Raw genomic sequence first — 21,580 nt, forward strand, 5'->3', positions numbered from 1 at the left:
TATGCATCCCCCGACCCCTCACCAATGCCCCACTTCAATCCCAACTGAAAGTTTATTTATTGCTATCAGTTTTTCATCATAAAAGTAATCTCAAGATGTGGTAAATCTTCAAATGATACCTAAATGTGTATGACTAACTTGAAAGTTCCTACTGTGATTTTATTTCATGTGGAATGCAAATTCATGTCCTAGAGCTCAGCATAGTAACTAAGTAAACTGCCACCATTCTTCATAGCATTTTACTGGAATATATAGCAAAACTTGGGCATATGACTGCAATATTTAAGAGTGATGTAATCTGAGGTTGGCTTGCTAGCCCCCAAAAGTTAGAATTGAAAATATTTAAAGAATTATTCTTATACAGTTAATTTTGGGGGAAAATGGGAGAAAACAACCCCCCAAACTCCCTTTCTTTTCAAAAAAAAAGTGTTAGAAGTTTTGCTATTTGAGTATGAGCTTTCATTACCATCAGCAATAGAATTAGATATAAGCAAGAATGAGCTTGCTTGGATGTCAGCTGGGATTTCATATGACAGGCAACAAGTGCTGCTTCACAAAGAATTCTTTTCCATACTTTTAGTTTTGAAACTGAAAATCTTAGAACCACCTTCTAGCCTGGCACCTGGTCCTAGAAATTCTGGAAGCTGTCAAGTCCCTTTGCTCAGGCCCTAATGGAAGGGCTACTCTAAAGGATTTAAAGAAGTCCAGCCTATAGTTTGGCAAATTGATCCCGTAAAGCTTCCATTCCTCCTACCCTAAGCATTCCTGATATAATCCCTGGTTAGATTGATGGCAATTGACATAAATTGAATTATGAAACAGCTTTGGGAGCCATCTGTAAACTGTAAATGAAGTGTGCTCTCCTATTGCCCCACCTGGGACAAATTGCCAGCTGAGTTTATCATAACCCCATTGTATCCATCTGTTTGTCATTTGGTTAAACCAATTTGTACCTAAAGAAAGAAGGCTGAAAGCTGAAGGTCAAATAATACATCTTTTTTTTTTTTTCTCATCTTTGACTACTGAGTAGTTTTGGACTTTTCTCTGCAATTCATTTAGTGTAGAGCAAATCCTGCATAAAACCAGTCTGTAAAATTGACAGAGTCAGAGGCTTTTCTGAGCGGGAGGTTTTCTCTCACCCTTTTGTGTTTGCCCTGGGTAATCTATGGGATCGCATCTCTTCTCTTAGAGCAGGGTGTTTAACCGGCAGTCCATAGATCCCCAAGGGTTTCCTGGATAGAATTCAAGGGGTCCCTGGACTTGGATTGGAAAAAATATATATATCCTTAGTTTTACCAATGGAAATTTAACAGTTTCTTCAAAAATGAATGTAGACAATAAATCACAATCGTATTAACAATTCTTGTGACCCTATCAACATTAGAATCACAGGTATTTTCTTATCTGGTTACATCCGGATAACCGTCCGGTTACAATGGTCGCACATATCTTGAAATAGCAGTTATGTTTATCACGACTTTGGAATTAGTATAGTTATTAAATCCATTGCTAGGTTTTAAAATTTAATGTATTAATAAAGAAGTATATTATTTCATGATTTTTATTATTTTGATCATTCTTTACAATACAATTGATTTCCTTTGTGAACCTATATATTTGATGCATTTAAAAACATCACTCTGAGAAGGGGTTCATAGGCTTCATTGGATTGTCAGAGTGGCACAAGCCGGGTTAAAGCATGCTGTTGTCTTAGATCAGGGGTTGGTAAACTTTTCCTCACAGGATCAGATAGTAAATATTCTGTGCTTTGCCAGCTGTGTGAACTCTGTCTCAACTGCTCAACTCTGCCACTGTAGTAAGAAAGCAGCCATAAACAGTACCTAAATGGGTGTGGTTGTGTTCCAGTAAAACTTTATTTACTAACACTGGCAGCTGGCTGAAATTTGCCAACCCTGATTTAGGGCGTCATGCTATTTCTAAGTTGAATTCTGAAGATATTTTAATTCAGCTCAATCACCCTTTATTCGATACCTCCTATGAGCATATGTTCATACAAACATGTATGTATTGAGCATCTCATGTGAAAAACATACAAGAGATTTAGGGATGAATAAATAAGCTGTAGACTCTATCCTTGGACAGTCTACTGGGGAATGCAGATGGACAGAGTTCAGAGGAGTAGTGAGTGTTGTAGGCAGGCATGGCGACCAGGAACCTAGAGAAACATAAGCTTGATCTGACCTAGTTTTGAAGGAAGGAAGGCTTCTTATGAGAGCAAAGAAGGACACATCAGAGATTACCAGGCAAAAGGGGAGGGAGGAAGCAACATGAAAAGCTTAGGCTGAGGAAGCCACTTAAGCAATGGCTTGGAGGCAAGAAGAAAATGTTCCTGGAATTGCTTAGAAAGCCTGGAGCTCTGTGGGGTGAGAGATGGGTAGGGAGGATCACACCAAACAAAGGCCTTATGGAGGAGCCCATATGTATCCTGAAGGGAATAGGGAACTATGGAAAGTTGTTAAACAGGAAAGGGACTGGTAGCGTTCCAGTCTTTGAAAGATCATGCAGACATCTCGAGGAACACGGAGATGAAGAAGACAAAGTCACCATGTTTAATGAGCTCACAGCCACGGAGAAAAGACAGAAGTATAAAATTATACTGGAAGGTGATCTAATCAGTGTGGTAGTATGGGATTGTCTGGAGGAAAGTCTTTTTAATTCTGTTTCCGAGATGATGCTTAGAAGGAATAATGTGAGAGAAAATACTTAGGGAGGGAGCCATCAAGTAACCCCACATCTTCCAGAAAGCATCCCATTGTGGGTTGGTAGGTTCGATGTGGAAAGAAGGAAGCCACAGGTGTCTGTTGTGCTACAATTAGGCTTCTGGTCCCCTCCCTCTTAAGGCCAGTAGAGTGGCCTCTACTGTCAAGGCTATTCTGGACGTTCTGCTGTATCCTCTAGAGGACAGTTTCCTGCTCCAACAAATTCCACTCTCAAAAGTATTTTCCTAGCAGGATTTAACCAGTTTTAGCAATTTCCTAGTTAACGTCTATGACATGCTTGAGCTTCACTCTTCATCTCAGCTCCGTCTTTCTGGAACAGTTCTCAAACCGAGCGGTGAAATAGGATAGAAAAGAGAATACCACAGGCTCTCACGCACAGTAAAAAGGAGAATCATTTTGTGAAACTTGTTTCAGGTGTATGTGTGTGTGTGTGGTGTTTACTGGGTCACAATGTCCAGTGTATATCTTACTGTGGATCATTCAAAAACAGCTCTGATATGTGATAAATCCAGAGCATGTTTGAGGTTGAACAGGCTTCATTTGCCATGTGTTGGTATTGAATTCAAGTTCAAGGAACAGATTCCTCTCAGGGGCTAATGACACCCGCTTTATTTTTGGAATTGTAGAGTTGGAAATGCCATCTAAGGTATTCTAGGAGGAAAAGTTTAGTGCAGTGTGTTTCAAATTATGGGCCACAGCACTTCAGTGAGGGGCAAGATCAATTTAGTGGTCCTTTACCAGCATTTTGTTTTTTTAAAGAAGTAGAAAAGAACAGAAAAGGAGAGAAAGAAAGGAGAAACATGAATAAGGTAGTAAAGCTAAATATTTTTTATTGAAACTTTTTTCAGCTTTGTACTCATATATAATATACATATTCATGTGCATAGGTATATTTACTATGGAAAAATGTATTACTTACTATGAGTCAAGGTCAGAGATGCTGAATTAAGTAGCTCCCACCCTGATCAGGAAGTCACTTGTTACATTATCATCCCTGATTGAGGACCACCCAGTTTTGCTTTAATATAGTCATCGAGGCACAGCTCATCCCTTCCAAGGCAGTCAGCTTCATTGTCAGTCATTCCTAATGGACATCAAAAGGTTTTCCTGCCATTGGCTTCTCTGTAAGAAACCACTGGGCCTCTTAGTCCAACAAGGAAAACACAGAAGCTTTCCACACCATCTTAATTTGTCTGTCTCTTATGTAAAGACACCATCCTATCCTTACTAAGTTTCCTCCACCTAAGCCAGCAGTACCCACTCTTTGGATTCTGTATCAAGTGGAGATAGATCTAGAGCAACTTCTGCCCAGTGATCAAGAGCAACTTCTGCCCAGTGATCAACGTAGAGAACCATGTCTCCCTAGGATGTGGATTCTGGGACTTAGACTTCCCTCAGGATTCTAGTTCACAGTGACCTATTCAAATACAGTTCTTGAAATGTGCTATTTTGCGCTGGCTTCCTGCTGGTCCTTAGAGGTACTGTTTCTGCACTGATGTTCAGATGTATTATATCCCCAGTTTATTAGGTTATAAACTCCCTGAAAATGGAACTGTGCTTATACTTCCCTGGAGCCTCCTGGAATATAACTTTTGTGTTGGGTGCCTGGCTGATAATCATACATCATCTACCAATCGACTAGCCCATGGCAGCCACCTATGGGATTTGATAGTATCAAGAAAAATGATCGCTCACTAAGGTTGAGATTGGCAATGGGCAAGGTAGTCAGAACACTTCAAGAAAGGAATTAAAACAGAAAGATATACCACCCAGTAGTTCTGTGACTTTGGGTAAATTATTTTTCTTCAGTGACCATATGGGTAGAATGAGAGACTGGGTCAGATCAGTGACTCTCAAAGCTTTTGGGATCATAATTTTATCTTTGAGAATCTGATAAAAGTGAAGGACCCTTTACTTAGAAAAATGAAATGTGTTCATGTGTAAAATCTTGCATACAATTTCTGAGAGCCCTCAGACACTTGGACCAAATTATCTCTAAGATTTCACCCAGCTCTGATAGCCAGGTTGGATTGTAACAATGCTAACAATGCCATTGGTAAGTAGCAAAATGAACCAGTGAGTGAGCCCTGATTAAGTGAATTGATGAATTCGGTTTTGAGTACCCACTGCTGGTTGCATTCTCTATTCCCCATCTGAAGTCCCCTGCCCAGTAACCTTCCAAAGGTGAGCCACTGATCTCCTGAGGTATAGGGTGCCTGGCCCAACCCTATCTCACTACTTGGCAAAATGCTTGAAGTGTAGGCCCTGCTGGTGACTGCCCATGTTTTTTGTTGTCGAGGTTGTTTTTCTTTTTGAGACAGGGTCTCACTTTGTCACCAGGCTGGAGTACATTGGTGTGATCACAGCTCACTGCAGCTTCAACCTCCCAAGCTCAAGCAATCCTCCCACTCCCAACTTTTTTTTTTTAAGCTTTTTGTAGAGACAAGGTCTTACTATGTTGCCCAGGCTGGTCTTGAACTACTGGGCTCAAGCAATCCACCCACCTCAGCCTCCTTACTAGCTGAGATTATAGGCGTGTACCACCATGCCTGGCTAATTTTTTTTTTAAATTAAACATAGTCATAGTCAAACATAATTAAGACATAGCCCAGGCTAGTCTTGAACCCCTGGGCTCAAGCTATCCTCCCACCTCAGCCTTCCAAAGTGCTGGGATTACAGGCTTAAGCCACCCCACCAGTTGGCCAGGTGTCCACCTGTTCCTCGGGGGTGGCAGCCCATTCTCAGTCAACTTCTCACCCTCTGGCCTTTTCATTGTTGAATACATTGCCAAGATAGTGTTGCTATAGTGATCTGACCAACAACTTTGTAGTTAGGATAAAGTGATTTTTTTCAGTCAAAAAAAAAAGATAAAGCTGTTTTGGAAGATGATTTAAGACAATATTTTTGCCTGGTCGTCTCTTTCTTGGCCTCACCTTTGTACTTTTGTACCTCAAGAGACTTTAAAAACATTCAAATAAGAAACTCATGACAAAATCAGAGGCAAAATGTTAAAGGTTTGCAACTGGCATTCAATCTGCATGAGCTTATCTCTCTCACTCTATAGAATAAAAATAAATGCTAATGATTTCAATCTCTTATTTGCTGGAAATTAGAGTTTTTCTTTTCTGCATTCAATGGACATGTACAAAATCATCTTTTTGTTTTGCTGTAGTTTTTACATAAAAATTGTTGCAGGTATTTGCAGGTAGTCCTGGGTAAATAACAGCAGACTGTGAGAATAGATATGGGTTATTTCCTCTATAAATATCACAAGGGAAGCTTAGCAAAGGATAACAGGAGAGTTTTATCTAAAGATCACATCTTTTCTGACTTTACTTTTAGATATCCCCTGTGGTTTTCCTCTGCGAAGCGATTTTGTTCTAATTTGAGTTTGTAAATGTGTTTCCTTCCACTCACCGAGGTTTTCTCTTTGATGATAAAGTTAGTTTACATGAGAATTCCATCTTTGGGGAAAGAACATCAGGAAAGAGAAACCAGCCCTGCTTCCTCCATGGGCATACCCTGTGAACTCTGCTTTTCCAAACACATTAACACACTACTCCCAGCTCAGTAAGCTTGAGGAAGCATCATTTACCGGGCATAAGGACTCCATCGGGCTTTCAATCGTTCCTGCTAATGAAAAACTGGGTGAGCTCATATTAAGGAAATTAGCTGTTCACCCCGGAATCTTCTTTTAGCAAAATGAGTCTCTTTCCTTGCCTGGTAAGTTGCTCATCAAAGACAAACAGAACTTTTTTGTTTCCTGCCTTCCTCTAAATAGCTGTGGGCAGAGGTGTTTAACAACAGAACACCTGAGAGGCGGCCAGGGAGCAAGCAAAGGGATGGGGAATTGCCTCTCACCCGCCATCACTCCAGTTTTTCATCCAGTATTAAGGGTCTTCTAAATCTAACCTCATCTTACCAATCCAAGTTGGCCTCACCATTTATCAGCTATGTGACCTTGGGCAAGTTACTTACCCATTCAGTGCCTTAGTTCCCTTATCTGTCAAAAAAAAAAAAAAAGGTGGGGGTGTTTAATATTAGTACCTTCTACATAGGGCATTTGTGAGCAGTAAATGAGTTAGAAGGGTGCTTGGTAGATGGAAAGCCCTTGATGTTATTAGCACAAAGCCTGTACTCCCCTTAGACCATTCACACTGTCCTCAGGCCATGCACAATTATTTCCAACTTTTATCTTGTAGTTCTTATTACCTGGAATGTTCTTTTTTTTCTCCCCTTCAGCTAGGATGTCCACATAGAGCAGAGCTATCCAGTAGAAATACAATGCAAGCCTATGTGAAAGTTTACGTTTTCTAAGAGTGGCACTTAAAGGACAATAAGAAAGAAATGAAATTAATTTCAGTAATATATTTTAACCCACTGTATCCAAAATATACTCATTTGAACATATAACCCATATAAAAATTACTCAGATATTTCACATTCTTTTTATTTTTCTTTAAAATCCAGTGTACATTTTACATTATAGCACATCTCAATTCAGACACATTTCAAGTGCTGACTGACTATCACATGGGGTAGTGGTACCGTATTGGATCATGCAGGTATAGAGTAAGCAGGCAGCTATAAGTTACTCGTTTTGTGAATAAGTCCCTTGCATAATGGCTGGTACCTGCTGAGTGTTTACAATTTGATGCCAGGTACTAGGCTGGGTAGGTCCTTTTATTATTTTCATTTTACAGATGGGAAAACTGAGTCTTAAAGGAATCGAGTAGCAGCTAGTAAGTAGGAGAGTCAGGATTTGAACTCCAGAGCTCATCCTCCCGCCTTCTGTTTATTACCTCCCAGACGGGAGCTCTAAGCAAAGGTCTGCCTTCTCTGAAGGGTCCTCCAAAGGACATGTAAAAATTCAGCACATTGGCCTAGCTGTGTAATTCGTTAAGACTAAGAATGTCCGTGAACAGATTCTTCTTGGGTTTTCCCATGACAATTCATGCAATTAGTCACCCTATAAAACTTATATTTATTTTGTGAACAGATTGTGAATAGACGGAATCTGTGTTCTTCTGACCTCTGGGGATGGGGACTGCCAAAGGGAGGATTGTTTGTGAACATCTGGAAAGCAGAGTCCTTGAAAGTGAATTCCTACGTGAAGATCTTTTCATCATAGCGAGGGCCTTACAAGGAAAAGCGGATGGTCTTTAAGCAGTGTTTACAACTGACCCTAAAAATAATCTCCTTGTTTTTATCGGCAGGGGCTTGCAAATGATGACTTGTGATTTCAAATCAGGATTAATTTCAGATAGGAAATGTTAACTTACTTTTATGAGTATTGCTTCCAGAGTTCAAATGCTGTTAGTTTACACAGCCAGCTAGCTTCCCTTCACTCTGGTATTTCTGAACTACTGCTTCTTCTTTTTCTCTAATCAATAAAGGCCAGATTTCGACAAGAGGTGGAACTTAATCCATGAGCGGATCCAGATGGACTCCATGGTTATCAGGGGCCTCGATCCAGATACCAACTACCAGTTTGCCGTGAGGGCAATGAATTCCCATGGCCCCAGCCCCCGCAGCTGGCCCAGCGACATCATCCGGACCCTCTGTGAGTACCAGGGCCCTTCTGAGGGACCCAGGGAGCTGCCTATCTGGGTGTGCCTCATGAAGACTGGCTTGACCTGGATGCCATGCAGAAGGACAGCCTGGAAAAGGACTAACCCCAGGCTTTCCTCCTGCGGTTTTCCCAGCCCTTTGGAAGTTAGAGGCTGTCAAGAGGGACACAGGCTGTTTCTATGTCCTGGAGGTCAGCAGAGGATTTATTTTTGTTGCATCCTTGGGAAGTTTGAGGTCAGTTTTCTTTCACAGTCACACAACAGACCATATAGCAAAATGATGTGCAGCCTTCCCCCTCCTTTTCATATTTTGAGAAAACGAGTTAATCTTAGAACCATAGGAGAAAAAACTAAGGCCCCTGGAGGCTTCAGGGTTTGTGTTTGCCTGAAAATAAAGGATGTTCAAACAACATTAACGCCTCTGAATGATGGTCGAGGAGTATCAAAGAAGTTGAGCGCTGACAGGGAGCTGTGGCTGTAGCCAATGGTGTAAGTTCTCATAGTGCCTAGGGGACGCTTGGGCCAGTGTTCATCAAATCACCTGGGGGTTTTGTTAAAGTCAGATTCTGGTTTTGGTCTGGGTTTTAACAAACTCCCACACGATGCCAAGAACCATTCTTGGATTGGCAAGGGCTTAGACCACTTTGGCAAGCCCAGTCCAGTTTAGAGGTTTTTTGTATTTGGGGAGTGGAGGGTATATTTCCATAAACCTAGAACCGTGTATAGTAGGGACAACTGAAAACGGAAATGTTGGCACTTTTTTGTTTGAAGACTCAGATCTTTTCAGTGTTGCCAATACATTCCTCCGGTAGGGCCTGGTGCTCCTCTGGGTCCTCTTTACCCTGAAAAGGTGCTGTCAGAAAGGAGCCAGCACTGGTAGCTGGCTTAACCCGCCAACATGAAGCCCTGTTTTTATTGGTTAGCGGAGCTGAATAAACTCCTCTCCTCACAAAGCACCCACACAGCTGACATCCAGGGTCACTGCTGTGTTCAGGGGTAGAGATTCAGGAGGTTCCCCAAATCTGAGGAATTTTGGCTCCTTTGAAAACAACCCCTACCCTAACCTTGAATGTCGGGTCGCCTTTTGTCAAATTAAATTGTTGGGTTATATAGGGAGGCTATACTCCAAAACACACACACGCGCACATACACATACGCACACACGCACATGCACACACAGATGCACATGCTCGTGCACCCGATAAGTACTATTGACCACCCAGACAAACAAATGTTTTCACTCTTCTTCTTTAGAATTTAGAAGCTTAAACTTTCAAGCCACATGCCAAGGGCTGACAGCCTTCTTTCTGGAAGAAATGTTAACGATTCGATTTAAAGGAAGGCCTTGTTTGATTACTCTTTGGCTGAACTTTGTGGAATAACAGGAGCTAGGGCTGACAGTACTTTGAAACACTGAGTCCGTCTTTTTGCACTACAAAGTGAGCAGCCATTTGATGCTGTGTCTCCACCTGCCCTCCCCATGGCATGCCTGCTCCCATTTTGTGAGCTGCTCCAGGCTCACCTCCTTCAGTCTATCCTTTAGCTTCTCCTTCTCCACAGAATCAAGAACGTAGAATAAAGATGAGATACAACAAGCACATGCCGATTTAGATGTGTGCATAGAGACTGGAGTCAGGGTTGGGTCACCTCTCATGCTGCTCCTGCTGCTGCTGCTTTTTTTTTTTTTCCTTGAGTCAGAATCTCGCTCTGTTGCCCAGGCTGGAGTGCAATGGAGTACAGTGATCTCAGCTCACTGCAACCTCCGCCTCCCGGGTTCAAGCAATTCTCTTGCCTCGGCCTCCCGAGTAGCTGGTATTACAGGCACCCACCACGATGCCTGGCTAATTTTTGTATTTTTAGTAGAGACGGAATTTCACTATGTTGGCCAGGCCGGTCTCTTTGGCCAGGATGGTCTCGAACTCCTGACCTTGTGATCCACCCTCCTTGGCCTCCCAAAGTGCTGGGATTACGAACGTGAGCCATGGTGCCCGGCCTCATACTGCTTCTTTTTTAATGGAAACACTGATCTGGTCTTAGAGTTTCTGATTCTAATTTCCCCATTGCTGGATTCTGCTTTTCTGGATTAAGTGGATAAGTTATGTGAAAGTGTTTTACAGATCTGTAAGATTTTATTATAATTGGCCTGTTATGTGAAGTAAAATTTTAAAATTTCAAAGTAATTGTGGGTGGGGAAGCTGGACAAAACCATGCTAAGTCAGTGAAAATTCTGTTATGAAACTTTCTTAAATAGACATAATTTTACTGCTTCTAGGTATACACAGTTACTCAGATCAGAATAACAAAACTTATTAGATCCCCTGTTTCGTGAATACAAAAGCATGTGCTATAATTAGTATTTCAATTGTGGTTTTTCTCTCTGGTCATTTCTGATATTTTGGAAAACCCTTTATTCTGGGATATATTTATATTTTTTATTTTGGTATTGGTTTAGACTATTATTTTGCTTCCAAAACATGCTTTTCCCATACATAAAATTACCTAATTATCAAATAGCACTATCTAATTAGTGCTAAATTAATAACAATTTAACTAATTAACAAATTACTTCAAATTAATAAATTTCAAATAATACAAAATAATATCAGAGCTACCACTGGGAAGGTGTACTATGAGCCAGGCATTGTGCTGTGCCGTTTACCTGCAAAACCCATTTAATCCTCACAGAAACACTGTGCTGGGGGGATAGCGTCCCCTTTTTACGGATTAAAAAAATTGAGTTTTTGGGCCGGGCGCGGTGGCTCAAGCCTGTAATCCCAGCACTTTGGGAGGCCGAGACGGGCGGATCACGAGGTCAGGAGATCGAGACCATCCTGGCGAACATGGTGAAACCCCGTCTCTACTAAAAAATACAAAAAACTATTTGGGAGGCTGAGCCAGGAGAATGGCGTAAACCCAGGAGGAGGAGCTTGCAGTGAGCTGAGATCCGGCCACTGCATTCCAGCCTGGGTGACAGAGCGAGACTCCGTCTCAAAAAAAAAAAAAAAAAAATTGAGTTTTTGAAAGGTAATGTATTTTGGCAAGATTGATCATTGTAAAGGTAGGATTTGAACTTGGGTTTGGCTGACTGTGAAGCTGCTTCCCTGAGTGAGATGCATATAGAGAAGATTATTCTTCTAATGCAAAGTAATGTGAGAATGGTTAACGTCAACAATTAATGAAAGACAGAGAATAGTCCATGTGGAATATATGGACTAAGGAGACTCTGACAACACAGAATAAAACCTCTAAAAGTTGCTTTTGTTTTTGTTTTTAATTTTTAGATTCACAGGGTACATGTGCAGGTTTGTTACATGGATATATTGCACAATGGTGAGGTTTAAGCTTCAAGTGTACCCATCAGGCAAATAGTGACCATTGTGCCTAAGAAGTAATTTTTCAAGCCCCTCCTCCTCCCAACCTCCCCGCTGCCTTTTGGAGTCCCCAGTGTCTGTCATTTCCATCTTTATGTCCCCGTGTACCAATTGTTTAGTTCCCACTTGTAAGTGAGAGCATGCAGTGTTTGATTTTCTGTTTGTGAGTTATTTCACTTAGGATAATGACCTCCAGTTTCATTCATGTTGCTTAAAGGACATGAATTTGTTCTTTGTTATGGCTGCATAATATTCCATGGTATATGTATACCATATTTTCTTTATCCAATCAAATTTTGATAGATACTTAGGTTGATTCCGTGACTTTGCTATTGTGAATAGTGCTTCATAAATATGCAAGTGCAGGAGTCTTTTTCATACAATGATATCTTTTCTTTTGGGTGGATGCCCAGTAGTGGGATTGCTGGCTCAATGATAGTTATATTTTTAGTTCTTTGAGAAATCGCCATACTGTTTTCCATAGAGATTGTACTCATTTGCATTCCCACAAACAGTGTATAAGCCTACGCTTTTCTCCACATTCATGCCAACAGCTGGTAGCAAAGTTGCCATCAAGTCAAGTAAACATTCATGTAGATGGTGGGGAAGGGGAGGAGTGAGGATGAGATAAGCCCAAAGTGTAGAAATACCATCCTGGCCTCACAAATTTATTCAGAGTAGTGTTTTTTTGACTAGTCATTCTGACTGGTGTAAGATATCTCATTGTGGTTTTAATTTGCATTTCTCTGATGATTAGTGATACTGACCATTTTTTCATGAGTTTTTGGCCACTTGTATATCATTTTTTGAGAAATATCTGTTCATGTTGTAACCACCCAATGGTTCACCTTTCCGGCTGCCTAAACAGAGCCTATTTTTCAAGACAGGGAAATTGCAATAGAGAAAGAGTCTTTCACACAAAGCCAGCTGTGCAGGAGACCAGAGTTTTATTACTACTCAATCAGTCTCCTTGAGCATTTGGGGATCGGAATTTTTAAAGATAATTTGCTGGGTAGGGGCTCAGAAAATGTGGAATGCTGATTGCTCAGGTTGGAGATGGAATCCTCGGGGACTGAAGTGAGGTGGTCATGTTGTCTTCTGTTCCTGGGTGGGATCACAGAACTGGTTGAGCCAGATTACCAGACAGGGTGGTGTCAGCTGATCCATCCAGTACAAGGTCTGCAAAATATCTCAAGCACTGATTTTAGGTTTTACAATAGTGATGTTATCCCCAGGAGCGATTTGGGGAGGCTCAAACTCTTAGAGCCAGAGGCTGCATGATTCCTAAACTGTAATTTCTAATCTTGTAGCTAGTTTATTAGTTCTACAAAGGCTGACCGATCCCCAGTCAAGAAGGGGATCTTTTTGGGAAAGGGCTGTTACCAGTTTTGTTTCAGAGTCAAACCATAAACTGAATTCCTTCCCAAGGTTAGTTCAGCCTACGCCCAGGAATGAATAAAGACAGCTTAAAGGTTAAAAGCAAGATGGAATCAACTGATTCTGATCTATTTCACTGTCATAATTTCCTGTTATAATTTTTGCAAAGGGGGTTTCAGTGTCCTTTGCCGACTTTTTAATGGGGTTGTTTCTTGTTTGAGTTGACTTCCTCATAGATTCTGGATATTTGTTCTTTTTCAGAGGCATGATTTGAAAATATTTCTCCCATTTGGTAGGTTGTCTGTTTACTCTGTTGATTTTTTTTTTTTTTTTTGGCTGTGCAGAAACTTTTTAGTTTAAGTCCCATTTGTCTATTTTTGTTCTTGTTACATTTGCTTTTGGTTTAAAAACTCATAAGGTAAATTGCACATACAGAAATATGAGTAAAACATATATGTTGATTGAAAGTCAACCCGTATGCATTAGTATAGCCCTAGTATTTTACAGCTGGCAGCCCCTTAGATTAGTTAGTCCCAAATCAAGACAGAGGAACGTTTTGAACACCACTCTCCATTTGTGAGATCAGTATTTCTACATGTTGGGCTTACCCCATTCTCGTTCCTCTCACTCCTCTCTGTTTCCATGAATATTGACTTGATTCAATGCCCACTTTGCTCCTTGAACAGCCACCTTCACAGCACAATGTTCAAGGAGACCCTTGAGGCTAAGTGCCCAGTGGGAACCTTGAGATCCCACCCAGGACACAGGCCACTCCCTGGGGTCCTCTGTGGCCTGTTTATCTTAGGGCTAAACTCTTTTATAAGAAAAGATAACCCTTCAGCCCTACTAACTGGGGAAGGTTTTACTTCTTTCTGGGCCTATTAATGCCAGACACTATTAGCAACTTAATTGCTTAATGGGGCAATTGGAAGATCTTAGTTGCTCTTGTGCTGGTAGTTAATGAAAGCCAGGGTCCAGTATTATCATTAACTGGCACTTAGCTGAAGTGAGAAAGGAGGATGGTGTTGGTGGTTCCACTACAATGTTGAGAAGTTTGTGCAGTGACAACATCTAGTTCCAGCTTCACAACATTATAAGTAGAATAGGAAGAAAAAAAAAAACTTTGATGTCTAGGTCCTCTAATGAGAGCTAGGATCATTTTGGTGACCTTGAATAATAATGATGCATCTACATGTACATCCATCTTCTCCTGGGAGGCATTCCACACAAATCAGCACCTGTTTTGTTTCCAAGAGGAAATACAAAGAAGACCCAAATCATGATCTCTCATTCCTTACTCCCATCCTGCTGTATTTTTTTTTCCCTGCAAGAAAGAAACACCAGCATCATTATAGTTTCCTTTTGATCTGGTAAATCAGGCAGTTGGCGTGCAGAACTGGGGGATTTGTAAAAAATGTATTCACTGCATCCACTGGCCACCAATTACCAAGCTTGAAGCTTGTTGAGTACATTCTTTCATCAAGTAGAATGAAAGCCAGTAAAAAGGACATGAATGGTAAATAATAGAAATGGCAGAAGTAAAAAAGTCACGTGCCTTTCTTCTTTTTTCCAAAAATGGGAATTTAATTAAAAATAAGTTACATGTATAATCAACTCTAGGATTATATAACTTCTCCTAGAAATAGAACTTGGTCTTAACCACCAAAACCACTTAATTTCTAGGGTACTATCCTCATGGTATAGACAGAGAAAGAGCAAATACATTCTTCACTGAAGTGAATTGGTGTCCTTAGATCCGTTCCTAGTAGATAATATTGTTTCTCTTCCCAGCAAAGGCCGTTTTGCACTTTTCTGCTTCGGGACTTTGGCACCTGCTGTTTCCTGGGCTTGGAACTCTCTTCCCTCAGATCTTTCTATGATCATGCCGCCAGCCTCCTCCCTTTCTCCTTTCAGATCCTAGCTCAAATGTCACTTTCTCAGATAGGCTTCTGGTTTTCTTGAGACAGGGTCTTGGAGTGCAGTGCCGTAATGTTCATTCACTGCAACTTCCACCTCCCAGGCTCAAGTGATCCTCCCACTTCAGCCTCCTGAGTAGCTGGGACTGTAGGCATACACAACCATGCTTGGCTAATTTTTGTATTTTTTGTAGAGACAAGGTTTCACCATGTTACCCAGGCTGGTCTCAAACTCCTGGGCTCAAGCGATCCTCCTGCTTGGCTCCCAAAGTGCTGGGATTACAGTCCTGAGCCACTGTGCCCAACCCCAGGCTTCTATGGTCTCAGCCTAATACCCTGGTTTATTTTCTCCATAGCACTTTCACTGCCTGAATCTATTTTTTGCATCGTATTGTCTGTATCTCCTCTCTAGGATAAGGTCTATATTGGAGCTGGAATAACTTGTTCAACGTTGTGTTCTCTTTTTTTTTTTTTTGAGACAGAGTCTTGCTCTGTCACCCAGTCTGCAGTGGTGCGATCTCAGCTCACTGTAACCTCCGCCCCCCAGGTTCAAGCGCTTCTCCTGCCTCAGCCTCCTGAGTAACTGGGATTACAAGTGCCTGCCACCATGCCCAGCTAATTTTTTTATTTTTATTTTTAGTAGAGATGGTGTTTCACCATGTTGGCCAGGGTGGTCTGGAACTCCTGACCTCAGGTGATCCTCCCGCCTCTGCCTCCCAAAGTGCTGGGATTATAGGCACCACCACTCCTAGCCGTCAACGTTGTGTTCTCAATACCCTAGACAAGGTCTGCACTCAGTAAGTATTTATTGAGTACGTAAATGAGTGACTTAACTAGCTAAGAGTCTGTGACTACTTTGGTGATTGGATAACGCCCTACTGCTACTGTATGGGAAATTCAAAGACAAGATGAAAGGAAACAGTTGTTCTGGAAACCCACATAGGCCAAAAGTGAATTTCCCGCTGGCAAGGTTCGTAGGCAAAAGTGAACTCCCAGAATTGCAATGTGGCATAAATAAGGAAAAGGTAAGCAAATAGAGTAAAAGAGGGAGGAAGGAAAGAAGGAAGGAAGAAAGCAAGCCCAGTGAATTTAAATTCAAGGCTATAAAGGTGAGATTCTAGTGCTAAAAAGAGTACAGTTTGCTGATGGGGGTTGATGAAGGGAGAGACATTTTCTAACCCTCTTTCTTTTATTTTATTTTTTTTTTATTTTATTTATTTATTTTTTTTCTTTGAGACGGAGTCTCGCTCTGCCGCCCAGGCTGGAGTGCAGTGGCCAGATCTCAGCTCACTGCAAGCTCCGCCTCCCGGGTTCCCGCCATTCTCCTGCCTCAGCCTCCCGAGTAGCTGGGACCACAGACGCCCACCACCGCGCCCGGCTAGTTGATACAAAAAACTAACCCTCTTTCAAACCAAGCCCTCATTTTACCCCTGTTTTCTTACTTGATCATTATAATATGCATTAACATTTCTAGAATATTTTTCCCTCCTTCTCTTAATAAGGCTAATTATGGTCTCAGATCCTCAGAGATTACATAGGGAAGTATGAGAGATGTTTTGTTTTGGTTTGATTTTTACCATACTGTTCTCCCTATAATCTGTTTTCTTCTACAGTTTCAGAAACATACTCTTCCACTGAGCTGAGACAGACTCCCTGTGGCTTACATCAGATTTCTTTCTTTTTTTTTTTTTTGAGACGGAGTTTGATTCTTGTTGCCCAGGTAGGAGCATGATCTCGGCTCACCAGAACCTCCGCCTCCCGGGTTCAAGCGATTCTCCTGCCTCAGCCTCCCTAGTAGCTCGGATTATAGGCATGTGCCACCACGCCCGGCCAATTTTGTATTTTTAGTAAAGACAGGGTTTCTCCATATTGGTCAGGTTGGTCTCGAACTCCCAACCTCAGGTGATCTTCCTGCCTCAGCCTCCCAAAGTGCTGGGATTACAGGCGTAAGCCACCGCACCCAGCCCAAATCAGATTTCTACAGTAAATCTGATTCCATGCTGTTCTCCAGCACCCTCCCATCTCACCCTTCTTTTCTTCTCTACACCTTCCTGCTTCCTTAGTACAGCTGTCATTGGTTGTGTAAACCCGTTGTCCCATAAGGGTCCATGTGTGAGTCTGGCTTTTGCCTAGTTTTTGCTCTGAGATTTGGGCCCCTGTTTTTCATTGCCTGTCTGCCTGGAGACCAGCTACAGCATGCTAGGGTCCCTGGGTACCTGTTGTCGTAGAGCCACAGAATAGATCTCCCTTATCCCTGTTCGCAAGCGAGGCCTCCTATTTGGCGGCAATGCCCCTGAATTGGCTTCAGCAGTGAGCAGAGGGGAAGCAAGTGGAGACAGAAGGTAGTGGTATGTGCTGGGGATGGCTAGGGAGCAATCAGGAAGTGCTCCAAAGTCCCCATGACTCATTAGCACTCTCTAGCAGCTTCCATACAGCTGCAGCCTCTTTCAATCCATACCTATGAAAAGTTCTTGGCAACCTATACGCTCTTCACTGCCCCCAAACATCTGTACCTTTGCAAGGGGCAGAATCTGGCCGACAAATCTGGGTCTGAGGTCCAGGAAAACTGTCCTCTTACCACCTTGCTACGGGACCTCCTCAGAAAAGCCACTTAGTATCTCTGGGCCTCAGCTTACTCATCTCTAAAATGGGTGCAGTAATGCCTGAGATAGGTGATATTTTCTACTTCTCAGGGTTATTTTAGGAAAACACAAGTAGAACAGAGGTTAAGGCATCTGACCACTCTTCAAGATGAAGGAGATGTTAATAGATGTTCCCACCAGGCATAGTTACTGAAGGATGGTGTAACTGACAGGGGCAGCCGCTGGGGGTTCTGTAGCTTTTTCTTTAGACTCCAGGCCCTGAGCTCTGTTCTTGGAATGGGAAGACATCAGAATGCCAGAATTCAGAAACAGAAGTACAAGAACAAAAACTTTCCTCACTGGGAAGTGGCAGAATGGAGGAAGCCCTCTGCGTTAGGTCCAACAGAATCATTAGGATGGGGCTTGATTGTGTCGGGAGGGAAGACTTTCCCTCTGCCCACAGAGGGTTTAATAACTGAGTATATGAAATAAACGGACAGCAGGTAGAGTAAGAGGAGAAAAGGTACACACATTTCTTATATGCACAGGGGCTTCCAAGGAAAAAAAAGTGAATACCCCCAAACTCAGTGGGATCTAGAAGCTTGTAGACGCAGAGGAAGGAGGTAGAGAACATAGGAGAAAGTAAATGATGAATGGGTCCTCTGAAGAATAGGTGACAGAGAGCCCATGACAATCTGTCTGGGTGTGGTGGTAACCCCCAGTCTTCCCTCCAGAGATAGGAGTTAATCTTCCCCGGTAATGAGATTCCGGGGAGGGGATCCCTTGGCAATTGCATTCCTTTTGGCGGATCAGTCTTCAGGCAGATAAAAGAAAGCCCCTCCGTGAATCTGCTGCTCCCCGGGTGCCCTCAGTGTGAGGCAATCAGCACAGTAAAGCGGCTTGTGTTGGGGGGACACTTCCTGAACTCCTTCAGTTGGTTGCTTAGTTTTGAAAGACTGTAGTGATCAGATGTCAGAGAATTAAAACTGCAAGTCATAAGCTCTGGTAACAATAAAATTTCATGTCGCTTACTACTTAAGCACATTCTAGACTCAGGCAAAGGAAAAAAAGAAAAAAAAGTCTAGAGTTACAGTATCACGCTGCTAGCTTTGTTTGTTTTTAGTCTTCCCAAAAATAACCATTTACTTAGACAACGGTCAGCAAATTTTTCTATAAAGGGCAAGATAGTAAATATTTTAGGATTTTTAGGCCAACTTTGCTGTCATAGCAGGAAAGCAGTCATCCAATAAATAATTATGCATGGCTGTATTCCAATAAAACTTTATTTATGCACACTGAGATTTGAATTTAAGTTTTATGTGTCACAAGAAATTATTATTCTTAAACTTTTTCCCCAACCTCTGAAAATGTAAAAACTGCTGTTACAGAAACAGAAAGCAGGCTGGATTTGGCCCGTGAGCCAGAGTTTACTGACCTCTGTACTATACTGTTGGGGTATTTTTCCCTAAATTTTCAAGAAATTGTTCAGGAAATTTGGTAAATCCCCTTTTAGATAGCAATTTTATCAAGCTTTTAAGGAATCAATTAGCGCATACTAATGAACTTGTTCCCTTGATAGGGCTCTCGGTGATTTAATTTTCACATAAATGTTCTTAAAGAGGAGACCTGGAGAGCCTGCATTCCAATTGCTTTGGAACAGGGTTGTGCTGGTGACATTGGAGAAAGAGAAAAAGCAAACTGAGGGGGAGGTTCCTTTGCTAGGCATTACTACAGGAGCATGGGATAGGCCAATACCTCAGTGAGCTTCACGGCTTTGTAAATCTTTAGAACGTGAGATGAAAAAGGGAACAGGAGGAGTGATAAATGCTTTGTTTCACTCATAGCCTAGACAAACCTGCACTTTCAGTTTGCATTTGAGCATGAATATAACTTCAGATGTGATTTTACATTCAGGGTGTCCTCCATGGCAATCGCTCTATTGATTTGCTGATGCCTCCATGCATGTAAATCTGAGCAACGTTCATTTGCACGACTTTATTGGCTCTACGGGGAATGATTCACTTTGCTGTTTAAATACCTATTAATTGCTCTTCTGAGGCCTTTGTGCATCTTACATTATCATACATTTACTTATAATCAGGACACTGATATTTTACCCCCTCTGGCTAGGTAGAGAAGAGAGAGTAAAGCAAATGATAAGGGAATGTAAGTTTTCAAAGGAAAGGAACTCACGGTGCTCTGATTTCAACTGGAGCATCTGCTCAATCAGTCGGCTGATATTTCATGGCCACAGAATGTGCAACTATGTACTGTTTATTCCACTCAATTGATTTTTAAACATTAATATATTGAGGTGATATCCACACACATATCCATGCACAAGTATCCTGCCTATTTTTGCTTTGTTTCCTTTCATTTACTTTATTATCCATTTTGTTCTCTTTCCTTCACACTCATAGTGTCATGGCTAATCTTTTCTCTTCTTTCCTTTGGAGCATTTCTTGCTTTTATATAGTTCTTCATTGGAATCATTTCTTAGCACCTAACTTCTGGAATCATTTCAGCTCTTTGATGAAAGAGTAGGATCACAGTTGTTGTTCAGCACAAAGAGAGGAGGTCTATGAAATCAGCTTAGCACAGTGACAGACATAGGAGGGACGCAGTGCATGCTGGTTGAGTTTCATGGATCTCGGCTGATAATGCAACCAAATATGAAACACGTATGGACAAATATAAATGAGAAGCAACTGTGGGATGACTTTTCTAGGGATCTCATCAGGCTCCCGGCACAAAATAGAGGCAAAAGTACTTGGATGATTTGAAGCAAGTTTAATGAGGGGACTGTTTGCAAAAGCTTGGTCATGTGCTAATTGGGACCATATCCAGATGGACAAGGAGGGCCATCCTGCAAGAGCTGTGACCTTCAGACATGCGTCCCGTGACAACCTCATAGGGTAGAAGTTAGAGAAACACTGTGACTCTTTTTCCTCTGTCTTCTTTCTTGCTGGTGCTTCCTAATGGGCAGGACACAAGTCCCGCCAGGCAGGTCAGCTTCCCAGGGCACAGGGCAGGGTGGAGGAGGACAGAGGAATTTTAGGCATCAAGTATGAAAAGGTAATCACCAAACTGGGTTCTGGTCCAGAATCTGCCACTTGATTCCTAAAATTAGTGAGATTCCTTTTGTCTAAAGATTCAATTCCTCAAGAGTGTTCAGAGAAGGGAGTTCTGGGGGAGAAAAGTCGAAGGAGATGAGGTTAGAGAGGGAGGGCACAGTTAGTGGATGCTGGTTAGGGACCTGGAGCCCACTGGAACCCATTTGATTTGGCTTTTTCTCAGAGAGGGATAAGACTGGGAGGGTTGGGGGTGCTTAATCAGGGGAATGAAAAGACCTTACTAAGATTTTAACAAAATTACTCTTAGTAGAATATAGAGTGGTAAGGGCAAAAATAGGGAAAGTAAGGAAACCATTGCAATAATTGCAAAACAGAAATGGTATTTTTGTTATCACTAAGTGAAGAGGATATTGTGCTCTATAATGCTTATTGTTAGTGAAAAAATTCAGGCAACATAAAAAATATTAAAATGAAAATTATCTTTAACCTCAGCATCTAGATATAGTCACTATTAAAATTTTGGCAGATAATATCTTCCATAATTTTTTTAATCCAATGACGAAATCATAGTACATATACATTTTCTGTACAACAAAATACTGTATACATATATAAATACAAATGAATATAGGCATACATCATAAAATTTAGTAACAGCATATTCCATTATAAAGGCGTGCCACATTTATTGAACTAATTCCTCATTGATGGACATTTGGATTGCTTCACTGGTGTAAACAAAGCTGGGCCTCTTGATGGTAACCTTACTTGTCTTTTGGTTGGCCAAGTTCATCTACCCTCTGGTATCTTTTTGAAACAGAGTGGGCCAGCACCATTATTTCTCCCTTAGTTTCTAGTTGGATAGACTGACATACACAGCTGATCAGCAAGTGGATGGTATTCTGAACCCAAGTGTCTTGCCTGCTATTTCACAAATTTAACCAATAGC

The 21,580-nt window shown here is 41.6% G+C and overlaps 1 protein-coding gene across 2 annotated transcripts in view; it reads left to right on the forward strand.

Annotated features, from left to right (window-relative positions):
• EGFLAM (EGF like, fibronectin type III and laminin G domains) overlaps positions 1-21,580 on the forward strand; it is a 200,477-nt gene that overhangs the window by 103,424 nt on the left and 75,473 nt on the right. For both annotated transcript variants that reach the window (XR_013418163.1, XM_001083277.5), the window contains exon 6: positions 8,138-8,304. Coding sequence is in view for 1 of the 2 variants with exons in the window: in XM_001083277.5 (XP_001083277.2) it covers positions 8,138-8,304 (167 nt within the window). In the remaining variant the exon portion in view is untranslated. The remainder of the gene's footprint in view (positions 1-8,137; positions 8,305-21,580) is intronic.

The sequence above is a fragment of the Macaca mulatta genome, chromosome 6, assembly GCF_049350105.2.
Source record: "Macaca mulatta isolate MMU2019108-1 chromosome 6, T2T-MMU8v2.0, whole genome shotgun sequence".
Lineage (NCBI taxonomy): Eukaryota > Metazoa > Chordata > Mammalia > Primates > Cercopithecidae > Macaca > Macaca mulatta.